The 17,416-nt window shown below is 42.3% G+C and overlaps 1 protein-coding gene across 3 annotated transcripts in view; it reads left to right on the top strand.

Moving 5' to 3' along the window:
• The window catches only part of arhgef4 (Rho guanine nucleotide exchange factor (GEF) 4), a 115,008-nt gene that overhangs the window by 80,148 nt on the left and 17,444 nt on the right, over positions 1-17,416 (top strand). For all 3 annotated transcript variants that reach the window (XM_034862499.1, XM_034862498.1, XM_034862500.1), the window contains one exon: positions 11,187-11,338. In XM_034862499.1, the coding sequence (XP_034718390.1) occupies positions 11,187-11,338 (152 nt within the window). The remainder of the gene's footprint in view (positions 1-11,186; positions 11,339-17,416) is intronic.

Here is a 17,416-nt window from a genome sequence, read left to right on the forward strand (position 1 = left end):
CCCCCCCCCCCCCCCCCAACAAGCTTGCCATGCATCAATGGCCTCTTTATTAAGTATTTGGGATCAATACTGATTATTAGTAGTTAATAGAATTGCTAATAATAATAAATTATTTAGGATGAATAATTTTCCTGAGGGAATCAAAATATTTCGATGCTGATTTTGGAAGATTATGGATTGTTACAAACTCCAATAAAATACTTAGTTTAACTTCTTAAATGCTTTAAGCTATTATTTAATAAACAATAAACTTTCCCCATAATCCCCAGTAACAGTAAGTCAGACTCAGTGGTGAGAGAAACCGAAGCAGAGGGAACGACAGAGCTGTCGCCAAGCCAACGTAGAACACTTTTAAATGGATTAACTTTATTGGTTATCAGGCAAATACAAATACTGAGACAGATAATCTGCAAACCGGTAAAAAAAATATTAATAATTGTCCAGGGCCCATAATCTTTCTATCACTATTAAGTTTATTAGCCAGATTGGTTAGCGTGATGGTAATATGAGATTGTGTTAATTATATTAGCTATGTGGTGGTTTTTTCCACTGCGACATGAGGGATTTAGAGATTGTCCTCACCAGGAAAATGCACTGGGGTTGTTTGTTTAAATGCTTCAAATGACTTGTCATTTCCTGTCAATCTTCTTGAGGATCGCCTTGGTTGGGTTTGTTTAACACCTGGAAAAATCAAGCATAAATGTATAATTTAAAATCATGCATGAGCCTCCTCTTATTGGTCGGATGTGTTTGGGGGGGGAGCAAGAAAGTAAATACAGGAAGAAGGTCCTGTGTTCTGGACTATCTCCACGGTCAAACCAGCTCAGTGCATTTAAATAATCAGAAATTGTTTTGGGAGTGGTGTTTCTGCGTGTGCTCTGGTCACCCAGACTTCACTCTGCTCTGCCGGCGCCTGTCTCCAACTTTAGCGGCGGCTGGTTTGACCACGGAGATGCGAGTGACGGAGCTTGACCGCTGTCCGTTTCTGTGATAGAAACAACACAAGCTGCTACAGTTTGCTGCTCTGCTGCATCGCAGACTGCTAAACACACCTGACTACAGGAGACGTTAGCTTAGACTGCTAAACACACCCGACTACAGGAAACGTTAGGTCAGACTGCTAAACACACCTGACTACAGGAAATGTTAGCTCAGACTGCTAAACACACCTGACTACAGGAGACGTTAGATCAGACTGCTAAACACACCCGACTACAGGAAATGTTAGCTCAGACTGCTAAACACACCTGACTACAGGAGACGTTAGCTCAGACTGCTAAACACACCCGACTACAGGAAACGTTAGCTCAGACTGCTAAACACACCCGACTACAGAAAACGTTAGCTCAGACTGCTAAACACACCTGACTACAGGAGACGTTAGCTCAGACTGCTAAACACACCTGACTACACGAGATTTTAGCTCAGACTGCTAAACATAACTGACTACAGGAGACGTTAGCTCAGACTGCTAAACACACCTGACTACAGGAGACGTTAGCTCAGACTAGGACAGTATTCACAGCTGGTACAGTTCAACGTCTGATCACATTCTCACCACAAACAAACTGCTCCAAAGGTGGCTTGAAAGCGTACCGAGACCACCTCATCACGCAGGTTTCGGTGCGCTTGTTTGGTCCCCATTTGGTGCGTACCTGGGTGCAATTCACAGCTCACAGTTTACACCTGCCCATACGCCTGCCCTAGCGGATTGCTCCCGATGTCCCTCTTTTTGCCCGGATGTCCGGTTCTGTGTGGACTAGCCAGACGTTCCTCTGCAGCTCTGTGGAGGAAGGTCTGGCCCAGCTAGACTACCTAGGCTACTACAGAACAGCCAAGGTAGATTTCTTTTTTTTTTACAATTATTTTGGGCTTTTTCCCTCAGTGGATAGACATGAAAGGGACAGAGAGATGGGGGATGACACGCAGCAAAGGGCCGCAGGTCAGTTTCAAACCCGGGCCCTGCAGGACTCCGACTACATGGGGCGAACTACTGGTCCCTGGGTGAGCTGGAGGCCGCCCCCAGTCAAGGTAGAATTCTTAATGGCAAATGAAAAGTCTCCCTAATTTTATTTTAGGTTACGATTGTTCCACCTACAGTATTTCTTTGTCTTTGGTACAGTATACAGGTGTAAGGGACATTAGCTAGTAGGGCCTGGGTGTAGGTTGTTACACAAACAGCACTGCATGTCTAGAACGGCCGACTCAAAGGCAACAGGAATATTTGTAGCTTAAAATGTTTCCTCAGTTCTGACTGACTGATGGAGCATTTAACCTCTGTAGGGCCAGGGGGGGTCGTTAGTCTGCCTGGCTGTCATGTGAAAGCCATTAGTCCGATATGTGAAGGGTGTGAAGGGGGACATAAACTGGGGAGGAATGTCAGGGTGGCATTTTAAGTGGCTGATAGCTGGCTTTGTAAGCTGTTAGGGATGGGTCCATGACGTTAAAAGCCTAGGTGGTTCCTCGCCAGTTCAAATGTTTGCATCCCAAACTATCCAACAATATGTCTAAGAAGATGTTCAGTCGACCGGGTCACACTGTGTGACACTGAGGCCCGTTTTTTTTATGAAGAGGCAATTGACCAGGTATTACATCATTTGTGCACTAAAACCATTGCAGTCATATCATATTCATTGTCTGGAGGGGGGGAATTACATTTATTTTAAAGTAGATTCATAGGTCTGAACGCATCCCCCTCATGTCTAAACAAAAGCACCTCACGCTGGGCTTACTATACACTGATGTGGTGTTGTTAAAGCCTAGAAGACAAAAAAACGTCCCCTTTTATGGGACTTTTCTTCTGTGTTCATGTTGACAATATGACAAAAAAATGGCACTCACTATTCCATAGTTCATGGACATTTTATGATTGATGAGGCATTCTGCTTTAGAATACTCATCTCTTTTTTTTTAATTTTCAAGGTAATGGGAAGACCGGTAGCACAGCATTATTTTCCTTTAATTTCCCGGTGAAACCAGTCAGCATGTATTATGATGTATAGTGTTCTCCAGCAGCACCTTCATATCTGTTAACCCCCTCACCTTCCCCCCTCAGGTCTGGCTGCCAGAATTCATCCAAACACAGTATTTCAATACTAACTGGGAAACATCCTCTCAGGCTTCTGTACTGCGTCATATAGTTACAGACACGAAGCTATAAAAAATGTAACTTCTCACTATTCCTACAATGGGATCAAATCCCCTTAAAATTAAATGTCCAAAACATTGAAAAAGAACGGGCAAAAATTGTAAAAGAATGTGTAAAAAAAAAAAAAGTCAAAAGCTCCAAGCACCAATTGAATTCTTGATTGGCCAACTCAAAGATCAAATCAATCCATTCAACAAGAAATATCCGACGTTGGCAAGAGAACAATAAGACCATTTATGAAAGATGAAACCCAAACGGCCAACTGGGAGTTATATTTACTTGCCCGACGTGGCATGTTACTTTCCCCGGGCCATCAGTCAACCCTTACAGTTGAACCATGCATATTCAGTGCACCCAGTGACAGTGAAGCCAGATACGATCATAGTGCTGTGTGTATGTGGCTCAATTACCATAAGTAATTTTGGTGCATATCAATACACAGAGAGAAACTGGTGCCTGTCCTGTTGATCCACATCAGGATTTTGATTATTATTTGATGTGACCAGCGACAACAGAAACCTATTAACTTGCCTCCAGTCACACACACACCCCCCAAAACACAATGAATGAGCTAAAGTCTTCAGACACCATGGCTATCACTTCCAACCAGAATACTGTTACACTGAAAAGCTTAACACCTTGAGACTTTAACTCTGTAACAATGTCATTATGCCCTAAAAACTAAGCAACAAAGCAAATGGAACTGTCAGACTGAACTGCTAAGTATGCCAGAATTAAAAAGAGGAAATAAGGGGAAAGAAGTGGTAGGTCATTGAGGGAAATTCTGTTCACAACTTCAGGGTGGATGAATCCAATCCCTTTCAAGTGGTTATACATTCCTCCCAAAATTAGATTTTCAAAGAGAAAAACAATAGGGTTGTGAGGTGACAATAAAAAGATAATTGTTGGATTATTACACTCTCTTCTCTATACATTAATATAGCTATGGTGCTTTAGAAACCTGTGGAACATACGCACATGTGGAAAATCCAAATCCACTGGCACTCACATGACAATTGCTGGCATCTCAAAGTAGCCTAATGCATCCTAAATGTAATAATGTACAACATGCCTAGGGAAAAACTCCTAAATGCTGATGGTGTTGGTTCATTGAACATCTGATGGTGTTGCTGTGCACATTTAAACACGGGATTTTCCGTTCCAGGGTTTTACTGTTGTCAAGGCAGGGAAAAGGTTTACACTGGTTGCAGGTGAATTTCAGATCTAAATAACCTTGAACAATCAGTCTTAACAAATCAGGTTGAATACAGCGTGACTTAAATCAGTAATGAATCCACAGTCTGCACTGCATCCTCAATCTGTACTCGGGTTTTTCTCTTAAATTCAAACAGGACTTCACCCTAACATAAATCAAACAATATATCAAGCTTTCAGGCATAACATTCAATGTGAGCAACTATAAGTGTTGTACAATGAAAAAGTCCATTAGACTCACATCACTCCTTTCTTTGTTCGGCCTGGTCTGTTTGGAGGGAGTGTCACAGGCCTGATGGGCGGAGTTATATAAGCTTGGAAAGGGGTGTGGTTTTAGTGGTGATTGACAGTCCCTCCTTTAGGTAGGTCAGGTGGAAACTTGCTATTTAACACCCAGCTTATCAAATGCATTGACAAGTCTCAAGCTATATTGAGTGAAGGGTTTACGGGGTTAAGATTCACTGCTGTTGATTGTAGCAACACTTTCCTCAAGGGTAATGCCTAGGACAGTGTCCTCCTGGGATAACCCCTGACCCCTGACCCCTCGGTGATGCTACAATCAGTCGGAGATCAATGTAGGGCGGTTCACTTCCACACACAGGGTGTGTGTGTAGGGTTGACTATTGGTGCTTTCACTAAATATTTTTAGAGTGAGATTTTAGATAATTAATTATCAATGAAAATGTGATACTCTCTCATATGCTCAAAAGCATATTTAAGACAGATACGGTTTTAAGATTTAACAGATTCTAGTTTTTCAGTGTCTGAAAAAAAAATGTCTTTTTTAATGGGACTTTTAAGCTAGCCTCAAATTAGCCATATTTAAAACACTAAGAAGGCTCGATATAAAATGAAAATTTGCTCAAAGTATCACCAGGGGCTCAACACATGAACTCAGCATTGAGAACATTGTTTGTGTTCACAGAGTTTACTAAAAAAGGTTTTATAACACCGTTCTTGTAAGGGTTTTGTAACATTGTAGCGGTCGCCGTCTAACAAGCCAGTAAAAAATAGTCGAGGGAGGAGAGTAAAGATGGAAAGCTCCTAAAGCTTAGTTCCATATAAATTTACGGATAATTTGTTGAGTTTTTGCTAGTGAAAAACAATATTGACCTTTTTGTTGAATAGGGAGCCTCATATCAAAAAGGACATTTCCTCCAATGGAGGAAAAATGGCGGATAGCGTAAACAAAAACTGCTAATGTGATTTACTGAAAACCTTTTTAGTAAACACAGTGAACACAAACACTACTCTCAGTGCTGAGTTCATGTGTAGAGCAGCTGGTGATACTTGGAGCAAAGTCTCATGTTGTCAAGCCTTCTTAGTGTTTTAAAAACGATTTAGATGCTATCATAGTAGTGCCACTAGCTCTCCTATTCAAAAAAGCCATTTGACCTAAAACGAAAATACGGTCAATCTTGAAAGTGACGCTTCCGTCCTAATGCTTTTAAAAGAAAGTTTGACTAGGGTACATTCACAAAAAGCCCTTAGGTTGCATTTTGGCAAGAGTTACGCTTTAAGAACCTCTTCAATGTCACTCTGAAAGATGTGTGGTTCTATGTGTTTTCAGATTCTGAAAGATAAAAGATATTGGATTGGATAGGATTATTGGATTTTTACACATTGGCACAGGTTGGTTAAAGGGGAACAGCAGGGTCCCCGTGGACAGCTGAACTTGTAACCTTAACATCTTAAAAAATCCTCGCATTTGCCCCTCAGCCGAGGCTGGAGATCAAAACCCTGAGGTGTCAAAGAAGGCTCTTCCCCTTTTCCTCGAAACACATCCATTGCTTTATCTAAAAAGAGAGGGGAAAAGTCCATATCTGTGTGTGTGTGTGTGTGTGTGTGTGTGTGTGTCTCTGGCCTACCCACTGAGCTGACAGGTAGTGGCAGCTGAGATGCTGGCCCGCGGACGATTATGTCACCTTGAAAGAGCATTTGGCAAGGTGCCCAACTCCAATCCGTCACTTCCTATAAACAGAGGAGCGGGTCAGGGGTAGCGTAGCGGGGTAACAAGCCCCCACTGTGCAGGGGTGTGGTTAGCATAGATCTGCCCCGGAAGATGGGAAGAATACAAGATCTAGGTCTGTACCACCATAGCAAAATTAGCCCTAGGACCTACAGTACATCAGTAGGTGCAGTATGTTGTCACCTATGTGGCGCCTGATTAATGTGGGGAAGTACAGGTATATAGGTTGGGCTTCTGGACTTCTTATTCCAACACGGTGGCTAACCAAAACTTATAATAATGATAATAAACTTTTCAATAGCACTTCTCTTAACAAGGTTACAAGGTGATTATCAGAAAGAGAAGAAAAAAAACAACCAACCAACAAGAATGAAGTAAAATACAAAAAAACTGTTTGCATACAAATATAAAACAACTGGAGAATGAAGCATATATCTACACAGACATACATTACATGGGCAAGCAAAGGAGGGTTGATTATAACACCCCCCATTCCGGTCTACCTTGCTAGTTAGGTGGGTCGCCCCTAGTCCAGGGCAGCTTAGACTTTATCTCTTAAAATTGTTAATAAGGAAACAGTATATTCATGAAATAAATTAATATTCAATGTGTACCGTGCCAAATGTTCTTGCTGCTTGCGGAATTTCTGTCGGCAAACGGAGCGATCTCAGTAGTAGTAGTAGGACGTAGACGATATAGACTGTGAGCTAATACACACTATGAAAATCTCCTTAGCTGTTTTCACCTTTATCTATAGGGAGTTTATTGCACTTGATTACATTGATACAATACAATACAACTTTTTTAAAGAACTTCTTCCTACTCCTTTTTAAAGATGGGAATTTCAGAGATAATGTGTATAAAACTTGATAGATTTGGACTTTACGCCTGCTACTGACATGGGCGTAGTAATTACACCCGGTCTTACCGAGAAGATGTTGCAACTGTCATAACTATTAGGTCAGAGTTGGATCACTGAGTGAAGATCTACTTAGCTTGAAGGTCCCATGTCGTGAAACTTTCACTTTATGAGGTTTTTTAACATTTAGATGAATCCCAGCCTGCCTATGGTCCCCCAGTGGCTAGAAATGGTGATCGGTAAAACGAGCCCCAGGGATCCTGCTCTGCCTTTGAGAAAATTCCGTGCTTTGCCCGCCCAGAGAATTTAGCCCACCCATGAGAAAGAGACATCATGGCTTTCAAACGAGCAGAGTGGCAGTTGGTCAACCCCCAGCCTCCACTTTGCTTACTAAGGAAAGCTCATCGTGGGACTGGCTCTAGTGGCTGTAATTCTGCACCAAGGCTGAATTTTAGGAAAGAGACTTCAGATACAGTATTAGGGGACCACTAAGGTCTATATAAAAGAGACTTCCGATACAGTATTAGGGGACCACTAAGGTCTATATAAAAGAGACTTCAGATACAGTATTAGGGGACCACTGAGGTCTATATAAAAGAGACTTCAGATACAGTATTAGGGGACCACCAAGGTCTATATAAAAGAGACTTCAGTTACAGTAATAGGGGACCACCAAGGTCTATATAAAAGCATCCAAAGAGCACCATGTCATGGGACCTTTAAGACCAGGCGTAACCGGGTCCAAGGTGAAAGTCATGTGTCTCCTTATAAGGAAATTTGGGACTGTTATACTTACACTCTTAAAATTCTACTCACCTTACTTCCCGCTTTGCTCCCGTAATAAAAACTACTGCCTTAAGTCATCATTGAGCTTAAAGCAAAGTATGTGGGTGTTTTTTGCGGGGAGGACAGTCTCTTTAGGATATATCCATGGTTGGTTTAGCTCTATCCATGGGATTTGTTGACAAGAAGAAACACAATGGAATTTCCCCGGACCTATATTTCAAGCTACAAATACAAAAACAACAAAAAATGTATTAAGTTTAATATGTAGCCTCATTATAGCATTGTCTCTCTCTCTCACTCTTCTCTCTCTCTCTGTGTCTGTCTGTCTCCGTCGTCCCTGTAAGCAGGCCAAATGGTTGGGGGCAGTCAGTTTTTACGAGGCTTTCCAGTCATGGACTGCTAGTGGACACGTGCCACGCTGCACACAGCACCACACACACACATCTAATGAAAATGCAACCTATTACGCTTGAATTCCTTGCCTGACCACACACGCACACACACAAACACACCCAAGCAAAGACACAAACACAGACACACTAAAAACACACAGACACACACAAACACACACACACACAGACATTACACAGTCATGGCAGCGAGTGTTGAACCTTTTCTCTTGCAGATGAATTTGATTCACTAATACAGCTAGCCCCCATTCAGAGGCTCAGGATGATTAAATGCTACAGTCCAAACACACACTAACATGCTTTGCCTCAGCTTCAGCTTCCTAAGGTTGCACACGAACACACACAAAACCCATTCAAATCGGTGTTTTTCTTCTCAGATCCCATCATCAATCGGAACACACACACATTTCTCAAGGACATGCAGGCCAGCCAAGCGCAAGGCAAACAGTAAACAGTGCAATTTAGTTCTCCGTGCCTGCTGTGAGTGACATGGTGGCCTGTGAGAAGCTGCCGCTGTCCAGTAGGTGACACTGATTGCTTTTGTTCTCAGAGGATGGTAGAACAGCCGAGGAGAAGCCTTCCCTTGTCACTGTTACATCCCACAATAGCGGTGTTTCCATTCCCCGGAGTGCTTCGGTGTCCCATCAACATGGCAGGGCATTACTCAATAAATCACAATGACTATAATATTATAGTCCTCGTCAAATATATGGGACTATTATCAATTAATTAGCGAGGATTTGCTAACATGAGCTAGGGTCTTAAGGCGCATGACTGGTAATTGTTGATTTTGTTTAGCTATGCCAAATTGTAATCATTTGAGTTAATTATTAGTCCGGCAATATTTTGATTACTATTTCAATTGGCTGTTCTCGGCACTTGACACTTAACACGTTTATAACAACAAAAATGAAATGTTTTATGATAATAAAGAGGCGTGGTTCCCGTCATAGGTTGTGTATTATATTATTTTGGTCACAAAACAAAACTGGCATATTGATGTTTGAGAGACACCAGTTTATTTTTTCAAAAGATTAAAATGTCTGAAAATATACATTCTTATGAATTAGACATATTTGTGAAAAAAAAAAACACATTTAATTTACACATTGAAGATAAGCCTGGGCTGCTATATGTAAGGTAGTCACTATGGTAGCCATACAGTTAAGCGGAAGTGTTCACTGTTGCACAGATACATGATGTATAAATACATTTATATCCACCTGACCACGTCTAATGCAAGTCTATTTTATACAGTGTATATATTAGGGGGTCCCTACTCCATTTCTATTTCTGCCAAGGTGCCATTGGCCTTAAAAAACCTTGAAGACGCCTGTTCTGCAGCATCACTCAAGCGGTCAGGGTGTCCAACACTGCCCCCATGAGGGCGCAGCCCGCAACCGCAACCCTGTTGTTGATGTCAATGTTAGATTGCACAGTTATATGATGTGAAAGATCCTTCTGTATGTCTTCACAGGAGATCAATACCGTCAGTAAAAAGAAAGCATCCCACTTACTGGTTATACACCTCCCCCCCATTCCATTGTATCTGTCTCTCTCTCTCTCTGTCTCCACGGTGATTTGTCACCACAGATCCATGCTCCATGGCAACAGCTGTTGGCGAGGCAGCCTAGGGTGACGCTTATAATGAGGTGTGACAGCAGAGTGTATTTTTAGCTCATCAGCCAGGTAGCCACAAACTGAGTTCAGACACTTTAGAAGAAACTCAAAGCCTCCTTTGTGAAAACCTCATTAGTATGGAATGAGGCTGCTGATATGGGATCTCCACAAAGCCTAGGATAGCGTTCGTTACATTAGATGCAGGGCTGCAGTACTTCGGGACGGACTCGTCTTGGACTTGTTGGTATTTGGACTCTGACTCGACTCGGATGTTGGACTCGCCAAATATTCTAGTTGGTCTCGACCCCGTCCAGCTCTATATCCTTTAGTTCTAAAGTTACTTCCTCCTTCAAAGCAAACCCATTGTTTACACACGCTTGTTCAGAAAAAAAGGGATCGGTTTAGCTCCAAATCTAAATCTAGAACCGGCGTTGACATTGGTCGCCTGGCACACACTTGGCTGCGTCATGTACCTCAGTCATCAGTCTCTTTTCTGTCTCGGCCGTGACTGTCTCATATTTGGACTCGGTCTCTACAGGGTCTCAACTAGTCCTGGTCTTGTACTTGTCTTGGACTTGACACAGGTAGATGTAAGCTCAGAGCTACAACTTTGTAACTGTAATTTGTAATAACAATTTATATCGGTGAAACCGTTTCAGCCTAGTTGTCAGAACCTAAAAGGAAACGTGTTGGTCATGTGTTCGGTCAGTCTACATCAGTGCTTCTTAAACATTTTTTCAATAATGTAAGCCCTTTGAAATATGTTTTCATCTGAGTACCCCTGAGTCCTGACCAGCACAAAACATCTTCAGTAGAAATAAAGTGGCCCAATACCATACTTAAATCACTAAATTCATTTTTATTACAGTGCATAACTATTTTATAATTGTACTGTATATACGTGTGTGAGTCGGTGTGTGTATGGCTGTCTGTCTGTGTGTATGGCATTGAACCCCTACTTGCTTATTTATCGATTGATATGCTCTGGTGAAGTAAATTAACCGGTTAAAGTCCACAGTTTCAAGCTTAATAAAAAATCATTTGTAAGACGGTTGATCACACTAGCTGATGTCTCTGTCCCTCCTCTGCCCCCCCCCCCCCCCCCCCCCCCCCCCCCCCCCCCCCCCCCCCCCCCCCCCCCCCCCCCCCCCCCCCCCCACCCTGCCCTTCCTGTCTCAGCGGTGGTTGTTCCTGACGAGGCGTCAGAGAAGGCGGGGCTTGGAGACGAGCTGGGCAGCGACGAAGATCTGCTGTATGAAGAGTTTCACAGTTCTGGGCATCGCTTTGGTCACCCGGGAGGAGGCGGAGGAGAGCAGCTAGCCATCAATGAGGTAGGCAATTTAAAGGTGTATTCTCCCCCACCAACGGATGGATTTTATCAGGGTTATGGGTGGAAGGGCCATGATTGGCTCAGAAGAAGTGGGTTCATGATGTATTATGTTTTCAAACTATTCTGATGGCATGGATAGCCCCGTTAGCGGCTTCCGGTTACATTCTCACTCAAAATGGACCAATGTCAATGTTTTTAGGGCGTACTCACACATGGCCCAGTTGCCTTGAACCGTCCCTGAGTGTGTCCATTCAGCACCAGAGCACATTTACGTCATTACATTGCGTTGACAACTACAATTCCTGTTCATTTACAAGGTAAGAACCTGACCCGGGCACATTTAGCAATCACACAGATGCGTTCCTTGCCTAAGTCTAGCCGAACCGTGGCCTGGCTCACGTCTTTCATGCGATCCATTACAGTTTAGCGGGCCAGGGCATGGTTTAGAGTACCGTGGCCGGGCACAGTAAGGAGTGATCACACTAGACGAGAACTGGGCTTGGGGGTCAAACGTGCTTGGCCGTAGTTTAACTGGCCAAAACGTGAGTATAGTTCACATTGGTCACTAATGCCGACCTTACACCAAACAACTTTTTTTAAGCGATTTCAATGTCCGAGACTAATTTCCAAAATCAGAATGAAATCCTGAGAGTCTCGCTGGTATGGGAAACATGTTTGATCGCATATAAACCATGTTTTAATAGCCACAGTTTCCCAGCGACTCCTAGCTGAACTGAACAGACAGGGAATGGCAGTGTTTAAACAGTAAAAAGTGAAACCAGAGGAAAGGACTAGAAAGGGCTGCTATTGCCTTTTGGCTAGGAGGGGTGGCAAAAACAAGCTCTGAGGTTGCTGGGTTATTTGGTTGTCATGGATACCTCTTCTGGATTCTGCTGATGCACCAGCACATCCAAATGTGATTTATCGAGTTGAAACAGGCACTTTTACAGCACCTTTGTGAAGCTGCGTAACTCGAAGTCCCACAGTGTAACACTTGATCTTGGGAAGAAGGGCATCATTTCATTACTAGTTTCAGGTTCAGCTTGACTTAAAGTACATTGTTATTACTTTTTTATAATATTCTGTACATCAACAATGAGAGAGAGAAAAAATATTGTGCAAAACCAAAGACAAAAACTGAAAGAGACACTGTAAAAACACTCCATACAAGTAAAAGGTTTAATTGGCTTATCATTTCAACTGGACCTACTGGCTTATATATTGTTGTTTAGTTTAATTTGTAATAAAACATCAGCTTTTACAAAGTACATGTGTTTTGTGTCGAGATATTGTATTGTGCAAAGTAACTAAAGCTGTCAGATGACTGTAGTGGAGTACAAAGAACATCTCTCTGAGATGTAGTGGAGTAGAAGTAGAAATTGGCATAAAAGAAAAGACTCAGGTGAAGTACCTCAACATGAGGTACACTTGAGTAAATGTGTTTAGTTACATACCACCACTGGTTAGAACTGATGTGGTTTTTTGGAAAGGAGGCATTTATCAAAGGCTGTTTTTCTTGCAGAAATTGCATTGCCTTTGACACTCTTATGAAAACATATTACTTATCAACTGCAATTTCAATTTAAATAAGAAATTGTCCTCTTTTTCTACATTTCCTCAAACCAAACTTGGAACCCATAAGCTGTCGGTTTCAGCTTTTGGGGGGGGATGGGGGGGGGGGGTTCTTGTGTAGACAGCAGATAGTTGAGCCATGATTTCCTCTCTGTGTGCGTTGGGTCTGATTAGTAGTGACGTCCTAATGAAGCTTCACGAACCATTAGGTGTATTTTTCAACCCAAGAGCGGGTTTTTCTTTTTAAGAAAAATACTCAAGAAATGGCAATTCAAGCCTTTGTTGAACAGAGAGCGCCATCTAATGGGCTCAGAAAATAAAGCAATAGGCTCGTGACCATGCATCTGAGCAATTCCTCCCTTTGTCTCACTGCATTGGCCAAATGTAGGTCTGGTTAAAAGACTCGACATTAAACTGGTGATACATGTATTGTTGGGATGGGGTCTTGTGAGGTTTTTGGTGGTGCAGGTCTCTGGCTACTTGGTGCACATGTTGGCACAGTAATAAATTGGTTGACAAAAAAACTCAAGTGTCACGACGAGATTTCTACAGGGGACTCCTTTTTCTCGCAATATGTTTTGCATTACCTCGCATAAATTTTCATCTTCCATTCCTTCTGAGCCGTGTGTCCTTTTCCACTCAGCTGCCCGGCGCAATGAATCAGCACGTTGCATTTTACTTTGAGCTGGGAATTATGCTGATATACTGCTCAGGGCACGTTGATATCTCATAGAGGGTATAGGCTATATTCAATAGACTATTTCTAGAGATAACGTTAGTTAGACGAAAACGTGAAAATATAGCATGGACTGGAGTTACCATCAACTATGGCTACAAGTCGTCCAGTTGCCTAGATGTTGGTTTTCTACCTGCATTGGTCTATATTCCTGTAGGCTACTGTGTGGGACTAATCCATTTAATCATATCAGATATACAATAACAATACATCACGGTCTGGTGTCTGCATATGGGCTGTTAGGGGCGTGTGAAGTGGCGACCAGATGTGACCTGATTTAGCAGTTTTCTTCTAATGAGCCACAAATGAGTCATAGTAAATTGAAACTCAAATTAAGGCCAAATAAATGTATTGTCTTCTGAGCTCTCAGGGTTTAGTTTCACTAAAGGCCATGCCCAATATAAGATTACATTCTTTTAATAACAGCCTGCTGTCTAATTAAGCTATATGGTTGGTACAAGTGGTGTTGACAATTTGGTAGCATGGCATCTACTGTAACACATTTGGGGCCTAATAGCATAGTATTAGAATTCAAATTAGCCTATAAGGATATTTTGTTTTGTATTTATAGTGTTTGATAGCGTACATTTGGCTCTATTACAGTATATTGTGCGTTGTCTAAATTGGTTAGATCTGTTCATGTTTTTACTGTCTGATAAAGAACATAGGTTATTAGTAAGTTGTCTAATTTGATACAACCACAGAAATAAAATGGACACAAGCTACGACTTAGCAAAACATGAGCGGAGGCTCTATAAAGCTCCGAGAGGAGCTGCATATTCTCTGATAATTTGATCAGTGTGAGTTTTACGCCACATGTGACACATGCACTTTATCTTTTCATTCGTTTAATAATTGATTATAGAACAAATATGAATGTGCCCAGAGCAGTATATCAGCACTAGCTGATCCACACTGAAAAAGGAATGCAAGAAGAAAAATATTAGCTTCATATTATGAGGTAGCGCAAAACATATTTTGCGAGGAAATAGAACGCAATATTTTGTGAGCAAACGCAAAGTATATTGCGAGGTTTTGCAAAAGTAGTCCTCTAACCCTTCCGGGGCTCCGTATTATTGCACAAAAAAGCATAGCCGAAATGCCCCTTAAAAGAAATGTGATGAAAGGAACACTGTGATTGACTTGGGCATGCAAAGACTTTTATGCTATTTATATTATCAACAACTTAATGTAGTGTGGAAGGAGTCTCTTGTAGACATGAGCCCACAGGGACTGTTCATTACCTCTGGACTTCCCCTCAGCACTACAACATGTTAGTGGGTTTTAGCCCATTGCCCATCACCCTCATGTCCAGCTTCTGCAGGCAGCTGTTTGCAGATGTTGTAATGTAATACTGATGTTGCTTACAGTGACACATTTTGCCAGATAATATTTCCGACTTCAGATTAGACAGCCCACAGTTTAAAAATATTTCTTTTTAACTGTCTGTGATGTACTAATCTGTCACTAAGTTAAAATCAATCAGTATATAGTCAATTATGCAGATAGGCCTGCACTTTCAAACCTATTTTATACAGTCTGTGTTTAAAAATCACTGATGAAAGTAGCGTTTGGGTGATGTCGCCGACTCGTATAATTAAATCAAACTCAAAATCATAGAAAAAAATGTATTGTGAATCGAGATTGCGATTTTATAACGATTAATCGTGCAGGCCTAATGCAGAGTTGTCATCTTCTGCACCTTCTCCCTTTTTAAGCTACATTTGCTCTATAATCTCAGTTGGGTTGGTTTATAGTGACAGTCAATCAAAGTGGATATTATCCTAGCAACCAGCTGCACATCTCCCCATTTTCTTTATCCCCCTGGGAATCACAAAGACCAGCGCCTTGCTGCCATCCTGTGGGTCACTATTGTCTGTCATCCCGAAACATAAGAAGTTGAAATATGAATATCTTTGCATGCTTGCGTGCGTGCGTCTTTTCCAGGTGAACAAAGCTGACAATTTGAATACACTACCTTGCTTCCTCTGTTAGATTGTAATGAGCACTTTTTACAATTTTTTGGACATTCTTGTTGTCTTGGCTTCATATAGAAATGCATAAGAGATTCATGTGGTAGATTCTTTTTTTTATGTTAATACACTTGCGAATGGAGAGATGAAACACCGGCTCACTGACTTTCCTAGGTCAGTTGCCGCAAGCTAATTAGCAGTTAGCTAAAACTAAAACACAGTTAGCAGAGTCATGGGGAATGCTACTGCTAATCCTCTATAACAGCTTTTTGTCGTAGTCGGGCAGCAGAAAACTCAGGTTGGACAGATAGTCTAGCTAGCTGTCTGGATTCACCCTGCAGAGATCTGAGGAGCAGGTAACCATAGTCCATAGAAATCCAGCGGAGGTTAGAACGCAAACACAAAGGAAGAGGAAGGTAACGGACATCCAGTGGAAAAACGAGGGACATCTGGCGGAACTTTCGCCAACACTGGAACTATCCCAAAAAATGAAACGTCGTCAATAGACTACCCCCAGAAGCTGGGACCCCTGGGCCAAAACAACTCTTTCTGTAACGGGATCCTTTGGGAACATCACATGTCATTTAGCTGACGCTTTTATTCCAAAGCAACTTACAGTTGCTATATATGTCTAAAGCCTGCACGCCTCTGGAGCAACTATGGGTTCAGTGTCTTGCTCAGGGACACATTGGTTGATGTATCGCAGTGGGAATTGAACCCGAGTCTCCCACACCAAAGGCATGTGTCATATCCTCTGTGCCCTCACCATCACACTCAGCACAGACGCACCCCCAGAGACATGTGCTCAGCCTACTGTTCACACTAACGACGCCCGTTAGTGACTCCAATCATGGTATCAAGTTTGACTCTCCAATGATGAGCTGGCATTCAGAAGCAAGGCGGGGCAGCTCTCTGTTGTCAAGACAAAACGTTGATAGGACGAAAGAGATGACAACTGCCTTAATGTGCAGACACACAGTCCCCAGGGCAAGGCAGGAGCCCCAGGTATAGGGTGTGCACATGGCTGATGACGTCAAACGGTCACTGCCTCCAACATCTGACTGTGTGGTATGGGACCAATTCAGACTGCGAGTCCCTACCGAGGACAGTGCGGTCAAAAGAGTATTCGGAGTATTGGGACTCCTCTCCCCTCAATGGACCAAGGTATGGAGAGTGGACTGATAGCTGGAGAGGTGCCACTTTACCTTCTGGGCACAGACAAAGGTGCACTTGCAAACGAAACCCTTAACTTCTTTAACCACATACAAAACCTGTGTAAGAGGCGTATCACTCAAAAAAAAATAGAACCAATGGTGTTAACTGCAAATATGACTTGGACTTTCATCAATCAAAAAAGGTGAACAGTCCGTCAACTTCTCTACCCGGGGAACAGCACCCCAGGGGCTTAAAGCTTGGGCTTAGCGTCCACCCTATCCAATAATGCGTGTCTATAGGTCCTGTATTCAGGCCTCTGTGTATAATAAATAATAAGATGTTTTTTCCAGTGAGGGATCAATAAAGTCCCCCAAATTCAGCGCGAATTTCCTGGTGTGTAGTCTGTATGTTTGGTTCACAGGAGCAACTCAGATGGATGACAATAACGCACCTCTCTCGTGTATCTTATCTATAATGTAGACTTTGTAAAATATTTGTTTCTTTTGTGACTATCAAATTTCACATATCTGCTAGTATATCAGTATAAATGTACGGTATGTGAATAAATGGAGTGCAAATAACACTCAACCTTTAAACCCTCCACATGTGTGCACAAACACACACACACACACACACACACACA

The sequence above is a fragment of the Etheostoma cragini genome, chromosome 22 (genome assembly GCF_013103735.1).
Source record: "Etheostoma cragini isolate CJK2018 chromosome 22, CSU_Ecrag_1.0, whole genome shotgun sequence".
NCBI lineage: Eukaryota > Metazoa > Chordata > Actinopteri > Perciformes > Percidae > Etheostoma > Etheostoma cragini.